Raw genomic sequence first — 25,222 nt, 5'->3', positions numbered from 1 at the left:
GACCTCAATCAATGCAGAGCAAGAAGAGCTCAGCTGGAGGGAAGAGACTAGATTCCACTGCTACTTAGGGGGTCGAACAGGCAGTACCTGATGACTGGCTGGATGTCAAAGATGAAGAAAGCAGGAGTTTAAATTGACACCCAGGTTTCAGGTCTGGAAAAAATTCCCAATTTTTCCATAATGTGAGTTTAGTTTTATGATGTTATGAATATCTACTGATAATTTCAAGGACTTTATGGACAGCTCACTAACTACTGTAATTTTGATTTACTTTTCACTCCCAACTTTCTGATGCATTACTATAGGTTCATTGTTCTCCCAGGTCTCTTGACATAAACCTGTCATCATAAATGTCTATTCCCTGCAAGATACTGGAAAACTAAACCATGAAAGGTTATGAACTCCTTCCTTGCTTTTCCCTCAAGAACCTTTACAATTTTCACCTGAGCTAACATTGAATTATATCAAGAATATATTAGAACCCTTTCTGGCTTTCTCTCCTTTTAAACACAAAGACAATGCAGAACTTGAATATTTTATATATAGAGAGATAGATAGATAGCTACACATATATATAATATACATTAACACACAGCACACATAACACATATATACACATTTTCCATTTGTTTAAACTATACCTTACTGTATTTTTTTACAGTATATGTTTTCATTAAAACACCTGTTTTACCCTGTATATGTTATTGATGGTGAAACAGGGGTGGGATCCATGATTTCTTCAGGGATTACAGAAACCTCCTGAATTCTATATAAAACTTGCATGCAAATACTTCTCTGAGGAGATTAGCAATACCTTACATTACATATTCAAAGGGGCCTAAAACCTAAACAAATTGGAGCCACATGGCCATCTTTTCAGGGAATCTGTCATCAATCAATCCACTGACTAAATAACATATGTAGGAGACGTCAATAAGCAGAACACAACAGTTCACTGCAGCTGTTCGCCATGGATACACAGGCCATGCAGCAAGGCATGCCCAAATTCTGCTTCTTCCAAGCGATGCCTATTTTTGCCACTTACTTGTTAAGCTAATGGGGAGAAATCATCACCTACATAATTAAACATAACGCCCTGCAAAGCTTCAGTTAAGATGGCAGTGAAGGATGGCTGATTGTGTATTTTTAAACTCTCATTTTAGAGAGTACTTCCTTATTATTTTGAACACTTTTCACATATTAATTCTGAATCCCAAACTGCTGTCAAGATTATACCAAGGAGCATTCTACAAATAGAGAATACAGAATTCATGGAATAACAAAATTAACTTTAGCAAGTTAGTTAATGTAATTCCTACAGTCGTTTTAACATCTATTCTACTACATCTTAGATTTAAAAATTCTCATTTCTCCAGAACCTACTTACCTACTAATAGTAAGAATTGGGCTCATATATCAATACATAGATGATAGATAGATGGATAGATAGATATAGACAGACAAGTGGACACAGATATAGATAAGAGATATAGATACAGATATAGATATATATAGATATCTCCAGTCACCCTAACTACTAACTGAATTATAGTCTCAGACACAAAAAGCAGCACATACTAGAGTGGGTAAAATACTGTTGAATTTAGGCAGCTTTACACCAACAAAGATCTTTAGGAACAAAGAGAAAGAATCCACACAGTATTAAATAAAGAACTGCATAGACATAACTTTTAAAAATAACTTCAAAAGTTGTCTGAAAAATCACTGGCCATCACGAGTGGATTCCATATATTCTCTTAGTCTAGTATCTAAAACAATAAACATACACATTTCTTTCCTGAAAGACTAAATCCTCTTAGGGAAATACTTCTAATACAAATTTCTTTTAACTAAAAAAAAAAGCTATAGAAACCGTGTCTCCTTGATTCTGAATCTCACTGTTTCCTTTCCTAAATCTCTCTTCCTCTGCGCAGCTGTAAGTGCAGACAAGCAGCCCTGACCTGGCTGTCCAGCTCCACCGCTTCGATCTGCTGACCCACCTCCTAGTTCCCCTGGTGCTGTGAGTCACACCATTTCAGAGACGTGGATTCCAAGAATAGGGAAAGTAACTGAGCTACAGGATAAGGATATATGTTCAGTTTTGTCCCAAACTTAGCGCTTTAGGGAATCTGAGAAATAAACATGAGTGGGAATTCACTCTGTTCTTCAGGGTCCCAGCAATTAATCAGCTTAAATGACTTCATGTTGTAAGGCTACATTCTAGTTTTAAAGCACACTTTCTTCTCTGCCCTGGATATGACTTGTGATTTAAACCCTGGCCAAACATCTAAATATAATACACATGGTATTTCATTTTTTTTTCTGGAAAAACTTTTAAACACCAGTGAAGTTACCTTAAAACTTCATACAGAAGTTACGTTAAAAATACATACAGAAGACAAAAACAAATCAGTAAACAAATAAGCAAATACTTCAAGCAAATAAAAAGAGAAGGTTGGCACTGGCCAGGTGGCTTAGCTCGTTGGGGTGTCATTCCACACCCCAGAAGCCTGTGGGTTCCATCCCCATACAGGAGGCAAGCAGTCAATGTTCTCTCACATTTCTCTCTTTCTTCTCTCTAAAATCAGTAAGTATATCCTCAGGTGAGCATTTAAAAGAGAGAGAGACAGACAGAATAGACTGAGAATATAGACTGAGATTACAGACTGAGACTATATTTGATTCTGAGCATATCAGAATTTATTATATAATTAGGGATTTCATTACAGTTTATACAACCACTAAAAAAGCCATGCATGACAACGTTGTGACTCATGATTCACAGTTAGAGTATTGCCTAAGGATCTACATTAAAACTACAATAGTACTCTCAGTGATTATTAAGTAATTCGGAAGCATGTTCAAAGCACAGATAACTTGACACCTGACTGAACTGTTTTGGTTGGAAAGGCTTTAGGTATCTCACATAGTTTTACAGGAAGTTATAATAAACATGAGTTTTTATAGCAGCATTTTTCTGCACCTACAGTGATAAATACAAATGCAGACTTTATAAAAAACAAAACACACACACACACACACACACACACACACACACACAGGTTTTCCAAATTCTATTTAAAATACTGATGTATTTAGAAAAATTAGATTTTTAAAAAATAAAATTCAGGTCTGGATGCAAAAGTTACATTTAGGAAGAAAGAGTGAGCTATTCCTTTTGTTCAGATTTTAATTAAGGAAGATTGAGAGAATATGAATGTGTTCAAATAAGGCTCTCTTCCATCTTGGTCAATTAGGAGATTACGTCAAAAGGTGTCTTTGTTCCCCAAGTATTCCTAGCCATTTCTAAAAATACTCCCCCATCATCCTACAGATGGCTAGAATTTTCTTATCAGGCCATAAAGTATTTCTTTCCAAAATCATAATACATTGTAAATAGATTTCAATGGGGAAAGAGAGAGAAAGTAAGACATAAGAATGTGGAGTAAGGAATGTCCAAGGTTAAGATGTCACTGAAGGAAGTAGGGGAGGAAAAGTCAAGACACTGAAGTCTATATAATACATTTGCCAAAGTGAGGAAATATTTTTGTTTTCATCGTGAAGAAAGTCAGTTAAGTTATCAACTGTGAAGGCAGGAGAAATAACAATATAATGAGAGAATATAAAGGTTTAGAACACCAAACTCTGCCAACATTAAGGTATCAGAGGGAGCTCACATATGATGGGCAGTTTGCAGACAGGGCACTCACCCTGAAGTACAGAACACAAAAGCAGATCAAAATGCCTCCTGTTGGTAGGCCACACTTGATGTAGGACAAGCAGGAGCACTGCTGTGGTCTATCCAAGGCAAGTCCTGACAACAGTGAAGTTTAGGGAGACCAGGCCATGGCCAGTATTCTGAATGAATGCTACCAAGAACAGAGAGAAGGTTCTGGGGAGAGCAAAACCTAGGATCTGAGAGAAGAGTAATTTTAAAAATTGCATCCATTTAATAAAGTAAACTATATACCAGACACTATAGTATGCCAAACACTTTATATACATTATATGTAATTCTTCGACAGCCCCTGAGAAATGAATGATATTATCCACCATTTTCAGTTAAATAGACTAAGGGTCAGAGAATGGTATCACTGAGTCCTTCTTCTATAAAGCGAGGGGAAAGTTGCTGGAACAACTTAATGAGGCAGCACATGTAAAAGCACCAAGCAAATACTAGGGGCTCAAAAATGTGCATCTCCCAGAGAACCATATGGCATTAAGAAATGACAGCTATAGGTAGTCACAGAATGGCATAAAAATTAACCATCAAAAATGTTAACTACAGCTCTGGCTGGTGTAGCTCAGTGGATTGAGCGCAGGTCTTGTAAACCAGAGGATCGTGGTTCAATTCCCTGGGTTGCCAGTTCCCAGCAGGGGACACACTAGAGGCAACCATACATTGATGTTTCCCTCTCTCCTTCCCCTCTAAAGATAAATAAGATCTTTAAAAAATGTTAAGTATAAAAATGACACATAGAAGTACAATTTACAAAAATCATTATGCCAGTAGCACACAGGAAAGGTTAGAGGTGGGGCCAGCCTGGATGGAAAGACCATTCAAGAAAGTTTTGCTACAATTTATATGAAGAAAAAAAAAAAAAAGACAGGGCTTATTCCTAAGTTAAAGCAGCACTGGTAAGGACAAAGAGTAGGAACTAAGGAATTAAGAGGTAAAACGTGAACAGAGTAGACTGTCAAACATCCACAGGCCAAAGAGAGAGGAAACCTCAAGCTGGCCACGAGGCATGAGTGTAGAGGGCCATTCCCAGGAACAAGTCGCCCAGGGGGTCAAACCATGGAAGGAGGCTGGGCAGACGAGTCCTGTTTGGACGCACTGAGTATTAGAACTATGTGACGTCCAGGTGAGGACGAAGACCAAGAGGAAGACCCAGGAGGTTAGGAATGCCATTGTGTCTGGTTGGGATGGAAATTCAGGACGTAGATGAGATGGCCAGGGAGCTGTGCAGAGAAGGGCCCTAAGATGAAATCATACAAGGTGAAAAGGATTTTCAGAAGAGCCTGGCCAGGAGTGGCTAGGTATAAGCAAAATCGGAAGCTGACAGTGGACAGAGTTCTGGAGTGGAGGGAGTATAAAATAAAGACTACCATGTGTCTGGCTTTGAAATTCTAGAGGTCACTTCTACTGGTGCAGTTTAAGGCAATGGTGGGAGTAGAGGCCAGGAGGCAAAGGTTAAAAAACTCGCAGGAGGAAAAGGTTAAAAAAATCAAGAGAAGAGAAAATACTGCCCTGGTTGGTATGGCTCAGTGGATTGAGCGCCGGCCCGAGAACCAAAGGGCCATCAGTTCAGTTCCCACTCGGGGCACATGCCTGGGTTGTGGGCCAGGTCCCCAGTGGGGCTGGGCGGGGCACACCAGAGACAACAATATACTGATGTTTCCCTCCCTCCGTTCCCACTCTTTAAAAAAAGAAATAAATAAGATATTTTAAGGAAAGAGAAAATGCAACCTACAATTTCAAGAAGCTAGACTGGACTAAGGAGATAAGTTAGGCAGGAAAATGCAGAATGAAGGGGCAGTGTTTTTTCTTAAGGATGGAACAGACTTAAGCATATTTGTATTCTAATGGGAAAGGCTCAGAAGAGAAACACAATTAACTTACAAGCAGGACTTGAAGTAAATGATGGACTGAGGTCTCTGGAAAAGCAGGAATGGGAATGACCCAGAGCACCACTTCCAGTGTCACAGGGAAGAAGGTGAGAGTAGGTGCCATGAGTGAGGTTTACAGAACAAAGTGGAAGAGGGCCTCGCCTGATCCATCAAAGGAGCGACAGGAGTGAGTAAGAACCTTCTGCTGAGAGTGAAAGAAAACGGCTAAGACAACTGCCCTCCCGGGAAACAGGGAACACGCAGTTTGGCAATCCAGAAGGATGGATGGACACTGCCCAGCTTGGTGGAAACTACGGGTTTCCAGGGCCGCCACTTTGCGAGGCTTTGCAGTCTCCTCCAGCAGTGTGTGGCAGCCTCAGTACAGTTTAAAGGCAAATATGATTTATCCACCACCAAGATTAAAGCAAGTATATATTAGAAAAAGATGACAGGGAAATAGAGGAGTTGAAGATCCTGGCAAAAGAATGGCCGGAACGAGGGAACCAGTGGGCCTAGAAAGACTAGGGATAGATGTTAAGTCAGAGAAGGGAGAAAAAGAATTAAAAAACTACAAGTCTTAATTAAAAGAAAAACTAACTGGTCCCATGAAATGACAGTGGACAAAATGATGAAATTTTAAGTTCAACATTGCAAGTGAGGTCATGGAACAGATGGACTGAATTGAAAAGAAGTTCAGGTTCCTGGGTGGAGGCACTCCAGGCACTAGGGAGTCAGGTGGACTGTTACGTGGGCAAAGGGAAATCCAAGAATGAGAACAGGACTGGGGACAAGAGATGGATCACAGGGAAGAGGGGAAGCACAGAAAAGGTAGTGGTGTGTAGAGACACACACACACAGTAACATGAATGAAAACAGCAGGGATGAGATGGCATAAACCTCAATGGAGGGAGGGCTGGGTGCCACATAAAAAGGAAATTATTTCAAAGTTTAAACCAAATCAAGTTAGGTACATTCCACTGGTAATGAAAATGTTTTTAAATTTTCTGTCAACAGAAGGTATATATATCCTTGTATATTCATTATCCCAGATGGTAATAAATAGCACTATAAATAAAAGTACTCTCCTAAAAAAATACACATATTTTCTTGAAAGAAGAGCTATCTGATTTACATGCTGAAATTGATCATGTGGGCATGTGTGTGTCTGAGTGTCATCTTCTACAACTTGAATATTAGTATGGAAAGTAGAAACAAAAGTAAAGCAATATTTTAATGTCTTTTGACAGTTTTTCATTTGGGATATGCAAATTACTTTAAGTGTTATTTTCAACATTTTGGTATCCAAAGATGAAGAGTTCCATCTCAACTGGCTGATCTGAACACCATATTATAATATTTACACAATGAAAATGAACATTAATAGTTAAGCACACAATGTCAATACAAAAATGAGTTCGGTCTGACGCTGCATGGAAGGCTGGCACCTGCTTTTGGATTCCACTGAAACCATGCTTCAGTGGGATTCAATTTTCAATTATAAACCATGCTTCATCTCAGAATAAAAACAGCGAATTAGATTAACACTGTACTTGAACACAAGCATCTTCTTAGATCATCAGGATAAACCAGACCTAATAATCAGTGTCTTCATTCTTCTCATTTAGGGTGGAATGAGGTCCTCTCAGCATGGAATACCCAATAAACTCAATCATTAACTGTCCATTCCACTGACTATTAACATTCTATCTAATATTGTTATCATGCTTCATAGGCATGTCTCATATCCCAACATAGATGGCAAGATTTTGAGAAATCATATCATAAACTCCTTAGTGTTTTGGTCTAGGGCTTCCATGCTGCTTTGCACACAGAGAACCTTAAAAAACAGGAATAGCTGGGCTGTTAAATTATGAGTAAAGAGAAAGGCACCCCAACATATCAGATATATCTGCTTTCTCATGTACCAACACTGTCATCTTCAGAGTTGACAGAGTTCAAAGGCATGAGAAAGTCATATTTTAAGTAAAATTATTAGCAAAGGAATCATCAAAGACCGCATCCCCTACTCACCACTCATCTCCACTCAATGAGCAGTCTCACAGAGAACCAACTCCTGTCCAGAAAGAACCTACTCCTATCTTTACATGTTCCAAGACTATCCTCTCACTTATTGCTTTTCAGCACTCTTGTGAGATCTCTATAAAACCTAGGGAGAAAAGTTTTATGACCCACAGAGCACCCAATAGTGCCATAAATACTTATTTTGGGAACAGATATTCCACATTTACCCCTTGTTGGTTTTTTAGATAACATCAGATCACAAGAGATTCTCTGGGGGAGAAATTCTCTCTTCTGCAGGTATTTTTATACTATTTGATGAACCTTGAAGAACTTAAAAGGAGATAACTCTGAAAAACAATGTTAACACATTGACTGGCTGAGATAAGGGGGAGAACACAGGAGCTAGTCAGAGAATCCAACACTTTGCTAACATCAGGCAAAATTTGCCTTGCTCTGGAAATTAAAACAAACTTCACCCCCAAAACCCAAATGTCAGATTCAGTCTTTGTTGGAGGAAAGAGAGGATCTGTGTGATCTAGAATCCTGATCTGAAGACACAGCACAGGCCTAATCCCTGAGACACTACATCATTCATGGCCAATCCTGCTTCATTAAATACTAACTAAAGTCACTGACTGTTCCTACATGGCTTCTGGCTGCCTTGAGACCCTGGACAGTGAGTGATTCCCCCCAAGCCTGGCCTGTGTCTTCTGGGTGAACTTCACATCTTAGACCCTGCCTGGACTACATCTACCTGCAGAGGTCACGGCACCTGACGAGCTTTGGCCTGCTCCTGGTCCAGCCTGCTCTACCCTCTAGAACAGCAGTGACTGCTGCAGCGGGGGCCTGGGATGGGCACGGGGAGAGGAGGAAAGGGTGGCCACAAGTTACACTGCACAGTCCCAGTCACTGCAAACACCCTCTGAGGACCTTCAGAGGTTTCACAGAAGTCATTCAACATTGACTATGAGCTCACTGAACAGGGTAGACACGGAGGAAACATGAAAGAAAAGAAAGAAGAGATCACTTACCTCTGGAACTTTCATACTTTTGATGAAAAAAATGCACCAAAAGTCTTATCAAGTGACAGCAAGATGGAGTAGCAGGGACCTTACTCAAGCAAAAATTGCACAGTTCTTAAAACCATCTACCACAGTGGACCTCTATGCTACACACGAAGCCCTGAGTAGGTTCTCAAGCTAGAGATTTCCAGGCTCCACCCCTGAGGTTCCTATGTAGTAGGTCTCAGAAATACCCACACATCTGTGTTTTCCAAAGTTCCACACAAATATCTGATGTGAAGAATGGGTTAAGTACAAATAAGAGGATACTCGGTATTTCTTAAATGTGTGGTGCCAGCACTTGGTTTCTCTTTCCCTGTTTGTGCCACCTCTTCTCCCTAGTCTATTGCCATATCCAGGATTATAATTATTAGCTCTTTTACATAATAAAAAGTACTAGATGTAACTCAACACATATAAAAAAAAGTAAAGCAGATAAAAGTTTCAGCCAGTTAAAATGCAAATATGATGTGATTTTTAAATAAAATTGGCCCTGAAGTACTGAAAACACAAACTGAGAAGAATAGGGCAATGGCAGGTTTGGTGTCTGGGTGAAGATGATGCCCGGAGGCTGCAAGCCCCTGGTGCCAGTAGTCAGCTGGCCAAGCAAGTTCACGTAGGCTGCTCTGGGCATCTTTACAGTCAGGTAAGCCATGCTTCAGGGGTCTCACCATCTCCTCTACCTTGCTGCCTGACCCACCACCTCCATGCAACATATCAAAACAGATCACTCAAGCCTGTTCCTCGGTGGACATATGCAAGTAATATCAGCTAATAAAAAGAAAGACTAACACCTTTTGAGTGTTTACCTTGTACATGTTACATCCTATATCCTTTACAATACAATTTCTTTAATCTTCCAACAACCCAAGAAGGTAGGTATGGTACTTTCCCTACTGCACAGACGAGGAAACTGAGAAACAGAGAGACTGAGACTGAATGACGTGCTCAAGGACACGGAGCAGGCGGGTAAGAGCACTGGACTTCGAACCCAGAAGCCCAGCTCCAGAGCACACACTCTGAAATGTTAAGGCTTTGATTAGCTTCGTTTTGTCACTTTCCAGCAACTAAAAATCAAATAAGTTGGTGCACTCTGTGGTAGGCAAACAATTTAATATTAATTAATTTTCCCCTAAGTATTGACTCCTTGCAAAAACATAAGACCGTCAGTAGATCACCTGAGAAAACAGTTCAATGGGTGCTGCTATGGCATTCTGTTCTTTCAAGTACTGCTCCCAAGACCATGTGTCCTGTGCAGTCGCTGAAGGGACTGGGGAAAAAACACACGCAAACACACACAATGAGTTTTCTTGAAAAAATTAGTGATAGAAAAATAAAATTTAATTGTAGATAAACCTAAGGAGCAGGCAAATTAAATTGGTAATCAGAAGACCCAGCAACCAATAAAAGCCTTCCCTCCTAACTCTCTGTGAGCATTGAGTAAAATCATCAACTACTCCACATTCAACCTGTCCTATTTTAGAACAGGCTTGTGAATACATCCTACCCCCAAGAAGACTGGTGAACATCTAAACAGGTCCCCTCGTACTCCTTTCACAGAGAGTGAACAAGTACGGTTCTCTAGAAGATGACTAGATTAATTTTAAGGTGAACGACTTGAAAAAAATTTTTTAATCTCCTTTTACTTTACCTCCTTTTAGTGTGAATGTCAATTAGTACAACCTGTCAGAGGGCAATGTGAAATATGTCAAAAGCCTTAAAAAATATTCATATACCTGGAACCAGCAATTCCTCCAGGAATTTGTCTTTTAATACAATTATAGTAGATGTGCTTAAGGGACAAAAACAAGGATTTTTATCCGAGAACTCTTTATAATAATGAAACACTGGAAATAAACTAAAGATCCACAAAGAGGGAGTTAGTTAAATGCATTGAATGGAAGTGTCATTTTAATAATTGGCCATAGAATTACATTGCAGTATATTGTTTAAAGACAGAGGAAGGCTGTATTAACAGTACATGACTAAGTGAATAAAAGCAGTTTAGAAAATAAAATGGTCCTTTTTTTGTAAATTATGTAATGGAAATTAAAAGACTAAACTTCTATAAATCAAAACTTTAAATTAAGTCATCTTTAGGTGCCAGGATTATAAAATTTTTTCCCCAATATTCTTTGGGGAAACTATTTCTCCAATATTCTTTTGGGGAAAGAAAATTTTCTAGATGAATACCTAAACTTTGTAATTCAGAAAAATATCATCTTTAAGGAAAATGTGGCAAAAATAACTAGTAATTGTTTTAAATTTATATTCTATATATTAGTAATTCCTCCCCTAGGGTTATTACATGCTTATGAAAGTAGTCATGATAAAACTTAATGGTAAAAATGTATATGACATTATTACAGAACAAATAGAAACTAAAATTAATATGGGAGAAAAGTTAAATAAATTATAGTAAATATATGTGTACATGATTATGACGTTATCAAAATCCATGTTTTTAAATAAAATACCTTCAGAATTTTCTGGGATAAGTAAAAATCAAGGTAAGGACACAAAACAGTATATATAATATGATCTTAAATTTTAAAATACAAATTCTATGTATTAAAACATTCACTTATTCAACATACTCATAAGGCACCTTCTCTGTGCAAAGTATACCAATATGTGTGTCCACACAGGCAAACACGGGTGCAGAGAAAAGCAACTGGAGCCCTGGCTGGGTAGCTCAGTTGGTCAGAGTGTTGTCCTAATACACCAAGGTTGCAGGTTCGATTCTCAGTCGGAATATATAAAACAATCAACCAATGAATGCATAAATAAGTGGAACAATAAACTGATCTCTCTCTCTCTCCCTCTGTCTCTCTCTCTCTCAAATCAATAAATAAAAATAAAAGCAATTGGAAAGAAACAGCAAAATACTTAACAGTGGCTACACCTGGGTGCTGACATTACTGTAAATATTCTTTCCTTATTTGTTATTTTACATAGTTTTAAAATCCTCTGTATTATTAATTAACTACCTCCTTCACAATCACAATCACACACATACACACATCCTTGGAGGAGATTGATCAACTTTTTTAACATTCATCTTTCTGCAGAATGTCCTTGAAGAAAGCACAGATGGTAAAACGTCAGAACTGTGTTAGCACTGGTGATGACAGGGGGTAAGATACACCTCTCAGTCAAACATTTGGAATTTCTCAAGACAATAAAGCAAAATGATGGACTAACAAACATAAAAATCCACTAACTTATGCAGGAAAAATTCATGTAGACTTTTAATCATTTAAAAATCATTTTCTGACCTCCTCTTAATGTGCCAAAAAATACATTGCCTACTGGAATAAAAAGATAACCCAGTCCCTAGTCTATTACACAAAAAGTAAATAATAATATATATCATTTTTCCTTTGGTATCCATATATATTACTGACAAAAAAGAGAGTATGTTATGGTCAGGAAATAGAGAAAAAATAGTGTCAACTCATAATTTTAAAATAGATACAACAAAGCAAACACATTAACCTAACATTTATTACTATGTATCAGTCACAACACATTAACATGTTACTACTAAGCAATACGCTTACTACAGTATGATAATTTTTAAGCATTGTAATTATCAAGCAAGGCTAAAAAAATTGCCAGGGGTGGATTCTTCTTGCTTTGACTTTCATCACAGCTCAGTCCGTTGGCCCATTGTATCACTTAAATATTTGCTGCTATTTCTACCACAACATGAGATATTTTACTTTCCTAAATAGAGAAAGCAATTTGATAAACCCTAAAGATGATCTGGTAAGACTACTCAACATCCCTATTTTTACATAAATGTTTTACTACATTACAATTATATGCTTTACAAAAACATAACAGCAGCGTTGGCTCTAAAACAAATATAGAGATCTCATTTTCTACAACAGCTGTAGAAAAAGGATTGTATATCGTTTCTCAATTTAATAGTTTCAATTGTCATATATTATCATTTCACCAGAAGTAAATCATATCTAAGAACTTTTATGATCACATGAGGATACAAGTGAGCCTTTTAAAATTCATCTGGAAAAGGAAACATATCAAACAATAACAACTTTCAATGAATTAAATATTTCTGTACAGCAAGGGAACCACTCAGCAGTTCAGTGCCTGCAAATGAGATGAGGGGGCACAAGCCAGCCTGCACCTGGAGGCTGCAGACGGCCCTTCTGCTGTCACTGACTCCCAAGTATTCTGCCACCCCTTTCATCTCTTTTCAGCCTGTTCCATTCTTTTTCACAAGGATTACATTAGCTGAAATGAACCAGTTTGGTTGTTCGGAGTTGGAATGTAAGATCCGCAAAAGGAGAGATTCGGGTGGTGCTCATCATTGTGTCCCTGGAGCTACAATTGTCTCTGGCTGTATGTGCTTAATGAGCTACAGGGAAGGCCAGCAGGCTGAGCAGTACTTTTGACTTTAAAGATGTATTCAAAGATATTTATTTTGCTCAACTCATTTCTCAGTTTCCTAGAGGAACTAAACCAATTATGAGAGAGCACTGCTTCAGGTACCAAACTTACTTGATTTTTTATACTGTTCTCTCACACATGCAACAGATATGACCTTCGTCTCACAGAATACTGGATATACATACAGGTTTGTTAACCCTAAATTCCTTCTGTTGTCGCTACACACACTGGCTACAACAGTGTTCCAATTATTACTCTACTGCCAAACACTAATACTAAAATGTATCGACTGTATACTATCCATCACTTGATATATACCTATTATATACCAGGCACCAAAGTAGGTGGTTGGGATGTGTGTCTGTATTTGTGTGTGGGTGTGCACACGTATATGTGCAATGTGTATATTCCACTTATGCTTTACAAGATTGTATTTATAACCTTGCTTTATAATTTTAAGAAACTGAGGCTTACAGAGGTCATGCATCTAGAAAACTCTGCACTTAAACACTTCTAGCCCATGTTCACCTGCTATATAACAATGCTTCACTTTAATATACATAGCCAAGATATAATGGAAATATCTATTAAACTAGTAATTTTTAATACTTAAAAGCACCATAAAATTAAGTCTGCAGGGAAATTAATAAGCTCACTCACTGATGCTGGCTTTGTAAACTTGACTAAAACTTTTGAAAGTTACATCAGTAACACATATTTACAGCCCCAAAGTAATATGTTAATACTGATTGATCTATTCATTCCAACTTTAACATTATATACTCTAAAAAAATGCAAAAGTAACAAATGCTGCCTTTACAACAGCACAAAGTTTTGGAAAAAATCTAAATATCCAACAACAGAGGCCAAATAAATTACAGTTATGAAGATCACACAATATGACTTTTGTATATAATAAATTAAGCACAGAGTACAATTTATATGGACTTTAGCACAAGAAAGCACATGTTTACATATGAATAAAAACCACTTTAAAAAAAGAAATGAAAACATAGAGGTTAAGATGATGGGACTTGTCGTGCTAGGCAAGACAAAGGCTGAGATTTAGCCCATCAGGAACCCAGTCCTTTTTTACATTCGGTTTATTACTTACAGAGAGCAAAAGCAGCTGAAGGAGCCAGCTCCCCATGTCCCTTACACAAAATGACACTGAGACAAAAGGGCCTGATACTGTGCTGTTGATGTTCTGCTACCCTGTTGCTGAGGAGATTTCAAGCTGCAGCTATGCTGTTTTATAGCCTGAAACTGAGTCCTAAGAGGGTGGAGGGTCAGGGGATGAAGCAAAATGCCTCAACCTCATCAGAAGCCTGGAGGCGATGAGAAACCATCTCAGGATGGATTCCTAGGGAAGGCCTCCAGGCAAATGAAAAATGACCTGTAGCAGCTCCTCAGGAGATTCCCAAGTTCTCATGTTCCAGAGGATCAAGGGCATTCTGTCAAGACTCACATCACCGGCGGGTAAGCATTGTCTACCTAGTCTATTGGGAAAGGAATGTGCAACATTTCCAGGACACTATGGTAGAGTCATTCTCCTGCAAAAGTAGATGAATTTGGCATTTAAAAAATAGAAATGCAACACCTTCCAATGTGGAAAAAGGCAGGGCCATCTCTTTCTTTGAGCAATATGAGGTAGGGTATGTGTGTTTCCTTTTCTCTAAAAGCAAGAAAGAGACCCTCAACTGATCTGCAAGCCTGAGTGTCTGATTTACTTAGCCTCAGCCAAATTTGCAGATCATCAAAAAGTGCAACTTCTTTCACAAAAGGTAACAATTTGTGCCTGATTAAAGGACAGGATGATACATTTACACTTTACCACTCACTGAATTTTGCTTTATTTTTCTACACATACCTTAAGATTTCTTGGTCTATTCATCAGCTTAGCAATAGCAAAGGCTAGAAAATGAAAGCAAAAGAACACGGAAGAAAATGTGTCCAACACAGCCCAAGTAAAATGTCAAGAAAGCAAGATGGTAGAAGCCAAGTTCAGTAACCAAAGCAATATTAGGAGATGATAACAAATCGCTTCTAAGTGCTTAGCTTTTTTTTATGGTGTTACCACTACCAGAAGTTCATGTCACCATGGACATGACACATTTGTGCAGTGAGATTTTGGGGAAAAAACACATGGTCATGAACCAGCATCCTCCATTGACCATAATTATCTTCCATGTCTACAACCCAGGTATAGGCCTACAGAAACTCTCAACAAAGGAGGGTAGATGAGGAGAATGGCAGTGGACCCAGCCAGAGCCACCACCAGACTACTCACAGGGTATGGGGTACAAAGAGAAAGAATTCAAGTGTAGACTTGGCAGTGGAGTAGGGTTGATCACTAAGAAAAACAAATCTATTAAGTGTGGCAAAGCAGAGAAGCTAAGCAAAACGAAAGCCAAGGAAAGGCACATTCCACATTTGGACAGCCTGAAGACAGCACTGACAACTTTTCTTAAGGGTGTGCACATACAGTATTACTTTACGAATGTAGAGCCACACTACCATGAGCCAGGCCACGCTTTTACCAAGAACAGAACGTACACAGGGATATAGCTCTTCAAAGTATTCCTTTCATAAAGTACTCACGATACGTAAAGGAACTGCATGGCAACATCCCCTGTGTTAAAGGAGCTCAAACTCAGTAGGACATGTCCCAAACCACATACTCCTTAATCTTGAGGGAGGTTTTGATTATGTAATTCACAATCATATCCTACTTTTATCATTTCAAATCCTGGAGTTCTGATTTACAGAGTTTACCTAACTTAATTAAAAAATCTTTACTTTGTAGTTTAGTTCTTTATATGAATACCCTTTCATGTATGTGCACTAGCATTTTTGTTTTCAACCCTTCTTATAAAAACCTAAAACATAAAAAGCATAGCATGCTGTTTAATTAGATAAAGAGATCTAGTCTGATAGTGTTTTCTAGTCTGATAATTTTTTCAGACTTTAAGTTTCTCTCCAGCATGACCTTGTTTTCACTTACGAAGCTATCCTATGAGGAGCCCTGCCCCGTATTAGAAGTCCCAGAGTGGAACTGCTCCGGCCACTTCACACTCTGCCCCCTCAGCCATGATCTGTCCCCTCAGAGAACACAGATTAAAAAACCACTGTAGACCAATGCCTCACTTTGGCAATAAGAACATCCAGTTCTAGGAAAGTGCACAATATTTATTAGTAATCTCCTGAACTAAAATTGAAAACAGCAGGAGGTAAAGAATGAATAAATTATCATTTTTAAGGACAGAACCACATAATCTCATGTCCCAGAACAATACCTTTCTTTTTTTGTCCAAAGTTTTACTGTATTTTTCCATTATCATTTAGTCCCTTTATACTCACCACACAATCACTGCACTATTGTCCATTTCCATGAGTCCTTTTAAGCAATACCTTTCTAACTCAGTTAGCTCTAAAACAACCCTTCACACCAATGTTTCAACTTCATTTCAAAAGTTACACTGCACACAGCTCCTCAGGTAACATCTTAGAATATGTGAGAAAATCAATTGTTGGTAGCAGCCAATGAGTTTTACAACATTCTGATATAAATAATGCGTTCTTCTGTGGTACCAACTAGAAATGATACAATTTTCCTAATGTTAACAACTTATCACTGTGGGCTAATAACCCTCCAAAGCAGCAGCTCACTAAATATAACTCACTTCCATACTCTCACATTTTAATAATTCTGCCACATCACTGCAGCAAGGACTTTTCCTAAAACATTTTTCATTTGCACATTCAGGCTGCTTCTCATTTCAGTACAACTGAACTTAAAAATCATGCTCATCTCCCTTAGCAAAGCAGGAACTGAGTGTTGGGAGACAGAGAAATAGACTCTTGTCCTCATATGGCATTTATTCTAAAGGGGGAGACACACAGTGCACACAAATGTCACCCCCAACCTAACATGTGGCAGGACTCAATGTTTTAGTGAATAAATAAGCAGGCAAAGAGTTCTAATATGCACCAGTTAAGAAATCCAAACAACAAACCTGAGAACAAATGAAGAAGGATTAATTCTGAACAGAGAAAGCTTCCTGGAGGCTATTGCTTTTTGAGACAAAGAAATTTAGCAGGCAATCCAAGGAGGAAAAATAGGAACAAAGCAAGAGAGACTAGAAAGGGAAGAACTTCTGCAAATGCCAGAGTCTTATTTAATAAGCATTAACATAAAGCTCACAGGGATAAACGAACTGAAGGCTGAACTGCTGGATTATGAGAAGGCACAAACAAGATCATGAAAGGTCTTGAAAGTCTCCCTGAGGAGTTTGATCTTTATTCTGGTAGTAGAGAAAAGCACTAGAGACTTCTGAGTGGCAAATTATATCATCGGAATTTACTAATCAGTGCTAGGTAAGGATGAAACAGATGTGAGAGATGAAGACTAAAGACTGAAAATGATAACACAATCACCTTGGGAAGAAATAATGTGGGTGTTCTCTAAAGAAAGGTGGGCACAAAACCAAGACACAATGCAGAAGTAAAATCAACAGACTTTGGCAAACACCTGCTTAGGAGTACGGTGGCCTTCAAGTTCAATACTTGGTAACCATGAAGAGATTTAGCAAATTGAGGGAGCTAACACAGAATGACATAGAAAAGATAGAATTATTTTCACAGATGTTGAATTTTAGGTATCTGGAATTATCGGGGTATATGTATCCAACAAAAGGTAATTCCAAATTTTTCAGAAAGAGGCAACAAAGGAGGAAACACTGAGCAAGAACTGAAGACAGAACATAAATGTCCGTGTTAGAGGTTAGTAAAGGAGCCGGGGAAGGAGCATGAGGAATAAATAATCAGAGTTGGAATGTGCTCCAAGGAAACACAGAGACCTGGAGGCCAAGGGACAAAGGGTTTCCCAAGGGCTGGAGTATCAGCACCACCAGGTGTTGAAGAAGGTCAGGTAAGAAGAGAAAGACAGGAGAAGAAGCTATGGGATTTGGTAGCTGGGGCACCACTGTGACCTCAGAGAGAGATTTCAGTGGAAGGGTGAACCATGAAAAGGAAGAATCAAGAAAGCAGCCCGTGTAGCCCTCCCTTTGAGAAATTTACAAATGAAGACCAACGGACAGGTAACATGAGAGCTTGAGAAGAAAAAACAGAGTCAAGGAAAAATCATTCTTTCTTCCTTTTTTTTTAAAAGAAATACAGAAAGAAGAGGGCATTTTTGGTTCATCAGCTAAAGGAAATGCACACAGAGAAGAGTGAGGCTCTTAGAGAACGGGGGAGAGGATGTTTTAAGGACACAGGTAGAGGAAGGACCCTGAGGTGAAATGACAAGTGATGAATGAGATCAAAAACAGTGGACTTTTAGACTGTTAGGGAAAAAGATAGAAAACATTAAACTGAGTACCCTTGATCTCCTTCATGATGTAGGAGGGCATCTGCTAAGAGCCAAGTGAAAGGACAAAGCCAGCTGCATTTGCTATTGTGGCACCATTTGCCCAGCAGGCCTGTGACCTTGTTAAATATGACTGTCATTTTCCTCTTCTGAGCTTCTTTCCCCAGGACTGGAAATTACTGGAAGCAAGAACAGAACTAACCACTCCCTACAGCCACAGGCAGAAGATAACACTGGAACAAACTGCGGCCTCCTGTTACAATGCCGGGGGCCACACAACGGCACCCCACACCATTTTTAATCCAATTATAATCCAATTAAAACTCAAAGCTCCAAACCCTCAGTGCTGGTGTACCTCTCCACACCATACCCCTCTCCTTTCTTGGAGATTCAATAAAAACTTTACTCTCTACACTTTCTTCTCTTTGTGAATTTCTTCTCTTTTCATAGCCTGCATCAGCAACCACCTGAACACCAAGGTTATAGTGGTTATGTTGTGAGCACTAGGAAAGGGAGAGATACGGAAATTCGACTAGGACTGAAGAAAGGAATAATACAAAGCAGTCCTGAGAGCCCACTCAGTTAAGCTGAAGATTCTGCAGAGGGGCAATTGGCACTGAGGGACTCTCCATCAGCTCTTGGCAGTCTGAGAATGGAGGCAGATGGTGAAGTCTTCGGACAGCTGGGAACTGATGAGGAGATGGCCAAGTGGATGAGAGATGCTAAGCCAGGAGAACATAAAATAAAATGTTTTAGGGGCCCTAACTAGCCTGGGAGGAATATGACATCTGAAAATAACTGGCCGAGAACACGCAGCAATGGAAAAGCTAAAATACAAGATAATGATACATTTCAAAAGCTTCTAAAGATTTGAAGATGTGAAAGGAACTGAGGGTTATGTGGGTGTGATCAAGAGCAGGATTTCAGAATTCAAAATTTGGTGAATCAACAGTTCATTCAACATAATATCTCTTTCTGGCACTATGCTCAGATGTTGCAATGAGCTGACAGAAGAACAATACAAGGAAATAACATTGGAAATCTGAGTTCAGCAGAGAAGATGGGTGTGTGCAAGCAACTTGTTCTAATATGGTGGTTTCCAAGTGTGGTCATCTCCTAGGAACTTGTTAGAAATGCAACTTTTGGAGGATATACCCCAGGCTTGCTGATTCAGATACTCAGGGTGGGACCTGCAATCTCTTCTCACAAGCCCTCCATGTGACTCAAATGCAGCTAGTGTCTGAAAACCACTGCCCTGGAATGAGGGCCAGACCCCTGCTGCACAGAAGTCCAACCTTGTGATAGAACAAGTTTCACAGGTATGCATACGGCAACGTGTACCAGAAATGGTCATCTTCAGAAATGACAAGCTCAAACAACCATGAGATAATGGTGACGGAGGAGTCATGTATGGCAACACAGAGAAAACCAACGCAAGCCAGGGCCTCAGTGACTCAGCAAACACGATCTTCCATGACACAGACCCTATGTTAGATAGTAATGATTCATAAAAGCTTAAGGATACTTTTGCCCTTAAGGAGTTGCAGCTGAGTGGAGAAGCAGGTAACTTATGCAACAAGAAGAATCCAACTGCACAGACATGAGCTAAGGGCCACGAGAACAAGGTAGACAGAATAATCAACATTGTATTGAAGACAGGTCATTCAGTTTTCATTTTTATTCAACAAATTTTAATTGAATGCATACCATGTGTTGGGAGCTTATAATAGAACATAAAACAAAGAAAAATCCATACCTTTATCCACCACAGATTCTGTGCAAAGGTAGACAATAAACAAGATAAATAAGTAAAATGCATAGGATGTCAGATGGCAGTAAGTATTACAGAGAAAACCAAGCAGAGAAATGGGTTAGGTGACATGAGCAGGGCAGAATCTGTAATTTTTATGCCTGTTGATTTCTCATCAGAAAAAAATGGAGGCAGGAAGACAATTAAATATCTTTGAAGCACTGAAAGCCACAAAACTGTCAAGTAAAAAATTATATACTGAAGGTAAACATCCTCCAAAAGAGTGAAATAATAAAATTTTTGGACTTAATAAGAACTGGTTTTAGGATGCTGGGAAGATGGCGATGGAGTAAGATGGAGCTGATGCTAGCTCCTGTACTCATGGGTGAAAATCCTGGCAGATCTATAGAGAAACAGCACAATAAACCATCAGTTACCCAGCATTTATGAAATTAAAAGACCAGAGACTGTGACCGACGCTGAAACACCAGACGGCGGCAGAGTCAGCTACGGGAGCTGGGTCTCACACGGCCCCTGTGCTGCCGCCAGAGCAACAGGCCTGGGAGCCGGGAGTCAGGTACGGGAGCCGGACACTCCAAGCCCCTGTGACAATCCAGGGAGACAGAGGAGTCAGGAACCGGAGCTGGGACATTCTCGGCCCCTGTGCCAATGCCATAGCTACCGGCCTGGGCAATGGAAGGGTCAGTTGCAGGAGCTGGGACACCGGAGGCTCCTGTGACACTGCCTATGGGAGCTGGGACGTTCTCAGCCCCTGTACCGCTGCCATAGCAACAGGACTGGACACCGGGGAGTCAGGTACGGAAGCCGGGACACTCCAAACCCCTGTGACGGCCCTGGGCAGCAGAGGAGCCAGGTACAGGAGCCGGGATGTCCTCAGCCCTTGTGCCACTGCCATAGAGACAGGACTAGACGCCTGGGAGTCAGGTACGGAAGCTGGGACACTCCAAACCCCTGTGACAGCCCTGGGTGGCAGAGAGAGCCAGCTACGGGAGCCGGGACATTCCCAGCCCCTGTGTCACTGCCGTAGTAACGGGCCTGGGTGCTTGAGGAGGCGCCTACTAGAGCCAGGACATTCAGCACTGGTAGGCGACCAACGCACGGAACAGCACGAGGACCAGCGTGAGAGTAGGTGGAGAGGAAGAACATCAAGAAACTTCAAGGAGTCTGCACCACTGAACTTCACAAGGATCATACCACAGAAGTTTACACTATAAAACCAGGGTTTCAGAACAGATCAATTTTGGAAGCAGAGACTAACAAGAAGAGTCTCAAACAATGGGAAGACAAAGAAACAATCCCCAAATGAAAGAAAAAGCAGAAACTTCAGAAAGAATGTTAGATGAAATAGAGGCTGATCAACTATCAGATAGTGAATTCAAAGCACTGGTTATTACGAAGTTCAAAGAGCTCACAGTGAACTACCAGAAACTACAGGGGAACTACAGTGATCTCTCTGCAAACTACAGCAACATGAAAAAGGAAATGGAAACTGTCAGCAAGGGACAAGAGGATATGAAGAATACAATTTCTGAATTGAAGAGCACAGTAGATAGTTTCAAAAGTAGGATAGATGAAGCAGAGGATAGGATTAGTGAGTTGGAGGACAAGGTAGAAAGCATCTCACAGAAAGAGCAAGAAAATGAAAAGAGACTCAAAAAGAATGCAGAGGGATTAAGAGAAATGCAAGACAATATGAACATAATAATATCCGAATAATAGGAATACCAGAAGGAGAAGAAGAAGAACAAGGGATAGAAAATGTATTTGAACAAGTAATGAGAGAAATTTCCCTAATTTGATGAGAGAAAAAGTCTCACAAATCCAGGAATCACATAGAGTCCCAACCAAGAGGAACCCAAGGAGGCCCACTTCAAGACACATCATCATCAAAATGGCAAAATTCCAAGACAAAGAGAGAATCTTAAAGGCAGCAAGTGAGAAAAAAGAACTAACATACAAGGGAGCCCCAATAAGGTTAGCTACTGACTTCTCAATGGAAACACTTCAAGCAAGAAGAGAATGGCAAGAACTATTCCAAGTAATGAGAACCAGAGGCCTACAACCAAGGCTACTTTACCCAGCAAGGCTCTCAATCAAGATAGATGGCCAAATAAAGAGCTTCCAAGACAAAAGAAGCCAAAAAGAATACGCCTCCACCAAGCCAGCTCTACAAGAAATACTAAAAGGACTGCTTTAAGAGAAGGAAGGATAAGAGGGAGACAGAGAGGAACACAGGTACAAAAATGGCAATGAATAAGTACCTATCAATAATAACCTTAAACGTAAATGGATTAAATGCTCCAATCAAAAGACACAGAATAGCTCATTGGATAAGAAAGCATGACCCACACATATGCTGCCTACAAGAGACCCACCTCAGGACAAAAGACCATCCCAGACTAAAAGTGAAATGCTGGAAACAAGTTTTCCAAGCAAACGGACAAGAAAAAAAAGCTGGGGTAGCAATTCTCATATTGGACAAAACAGACTTCAAAAAAAAAAGGCCATAAAGAGAGACCCAGAAGGTCACTTCATTATAATCAAGGGAAGAAACCACCAAGAAGACATTACCATTGTTAACATATATGCACCAAACATAGGGGCACCCAAATATATCAAGAAAATCTTAGAGGACTTCAAGAAAGATATTGACAGCAACACAATTATAGTAGGGGATTTGAACACTCCACTATCAAAAATAGACAGATCTTCCAAACAAATTATCAACGAAGATATTCTGGCATTAAACAACACCCTAGATGAAATGGACTTAACTGATATATATAGAGCCCTTCATCCCAAAGAAGCTAAATACACATTCTTTTCAAATGCACATGGAACATTTTCAAAGATAGACCACATGATAGGACACAAAACGAGCCTCAACAAATTCAAGAAAATTGAAATCATACCAAGCATCTTCTCTGACCACAAGGGACTGAAATTAGAAACCAACCCCAAAGAAAAAAACGCAAAGCACCCAAAATCATGGAGACTGAATGGTATGCTATTAAACAACGAATGGGTCAAGAAGGAAATTAGGGAAGAAATCAAAACGTTTCTGGAAACAAATGAAAATGATCTCACAACAACCCAAAATTTATGGGACACAGCGAAGGCAGTCCTGAGAGGGAAGTTTATAGCAATACAGGCCTACCTAAAGAAGATAGAAACATTTCAAACAAACAACCTAACCCTACGCCTACAAGAACTCGAGGCACAACAACAAAGACAGCCCAGAGCAAGCAGAAGGAAGGAAATAACCAAGATTAGAGCAGAATTAAATGACATAGAAACTAAAAGCACAATTTTAAGGATCAGTGAATCCAGGAGTTGGTTCCTTGAGAAGATAAACAAAATAGACAAGCCTTTAAGTAGGCTCATCAAGAAAATGAGAGAGAGGACTCAAATACACACAATCAGAAATGAAAGAGGAGAGATTACAACTGATACCACAGAAATAGAAGGGACTGTAAGAAATTACTATGAAGAACTGTATGCCAAGAAATTTGAAAACCTAGGAGAAATGGACACATTTCTAGAAAAATACAATCTTCCAAAACTCAGTGAAAAAGAAGCAGAAAATCTAAATACACCAATAACAGCAAAAGAAATTGAAGCAGTAATCAAAGAACTCCCATCACACAAAAGCCCTGGACCAGATGGTTTCACAGGAGAATTCTACAAAGCATTAAGGAAAAGTTAACCCCTATTCTTCACAGACTATTCCAAAAAATCCAGAAGGATGAAAAGCTCCCAAATTCTTTTCATGAAGCCAGCATCATTCTAATTCCAAAACCAGATAGAGACACAACAAAGAAAGAAAACTTCAGGCCAATATCGCTGATGAACATACATGCTAAAATCCTCAACAAAATATTGGCAAATTGCATCCAACAATATATCAAAAAGATCATACACCATGACCAAGTGGGATTCATCCCAGGGATGCAAGGATGGTTCAATATTCGCAAATCAGTAAATGTAATATATCACATAAACAAAAGCAAAGACAAAAATCACATGATCATATCAATAGATGCGGAAAAAGCTTTCGATAAGGTACAACACCCATTTATGATAAAAACACTCAGCAAAGTGGGAATACAGGGAGCATTTCTCAAAATAATAAAGGCCATATATGAGAGACCTACAGCCAATATCATACTCAATGGGAAAAAACTAAAAGCTTTTCCACTAAGATCAGGAACAAGACAAGGATGTCCACTTTCACCACTTCTATTCAATATAGTATTGGAAGTTTTAGCCACAGTGATCAGGCAAGAAAAGGAAATAAAAGGCATCCAAATAGGAAAAGAGGGAAGCAAAACTGTCACTGTTTGCAGATGACATGATAGTGTATATGGAAAATCCTATAGACTCTACCCAAAAACTGCTCGAACTAATTAATGAGTTTGGCAAAACAGCTGGTTACAAAGTCAATATCCAGATATCAAAGGCATTTTTGTATACCAACAGTGAATCAGCAGAAGCAGGAATCAAGGAAAAAATCCCTTTCGATATAGCAAAAAGAAAAATAAAATATCTGGGAATAAACCTAACTAAGGAGGTAAAAAAACCTGTATGCAGAAAACTACACAGCCCTGAAGAAAGAAATCAAAGAAGATACAAACAAATGGAAACATATACCTTGTTCATGTATTGGAAGAATTAACATCATCAAAATGTCCACACTACCCAAAGCAATATACAGATTCAATGCAATACCTATTAAAGTACCAATGGCATATTTCACAGACACAGAACAAACACTTCAAAAATTTATATGGAACCATAAACAAGCCCGAATAGCAGCTGCACTTTTGAGAAAGAAGAACAAAGTAGGAGGGATCACAATACCTGATATCAAACTGTATTACAAAGCCACTGTAATCAAAACAGCCTGGTACTGGCATAAAAACAGGCACACAGACCAATGGAACAGAACAGAGAGCCCAGAAATAAACCCAA

General features: G+C 39.3%; 1 protein-coding gene across 1 annotated transcript in view; it reads right to left on the bottom strand.

Annotated features, from left to right (window-relative positions):
- Nucleotides 1-25,222, bottom strand: part of L3MBTL4 (L3MBTL histone methyl-lysine binding protein 4) — a 435,810-nt gene that overhangs the window by 302,216 nt on the left and 108,372 nt on the right. The window contains exon 5 of the mRNA XM_053664334.1: nucleotides 9,872-9,963. Within this exon, the coding sequence (XP_053520309.1) occupies nucleotides 9,872-9,963 (92 nt within the window). The remainder of the gene's footprint in view (nucleotides 1-9,871; nucleotides 9,964-25,222) is intronic.

The sequence above is a fragment of the Artibeus jamaicensis genome, unplaced genomic scaffold (assembly GCF_021234435.1).
Source record: "Artibeus jamaicensis isolate MK-2021 breed Jamaican fruit bat unplaced genomic scaffold, CSHL_Jam_final contig_354, whole genome shotgun sequence".
Lineage (NCBI taxonomy): Eukaryota > Metazoa > Chordata > Mammalia > Chiroptera > Phyllostomidae > Artibeus > Artibeus jamaicensis.
This window is presented reverse-complemented; position numbering and strand designations above follow the sequence as displayed.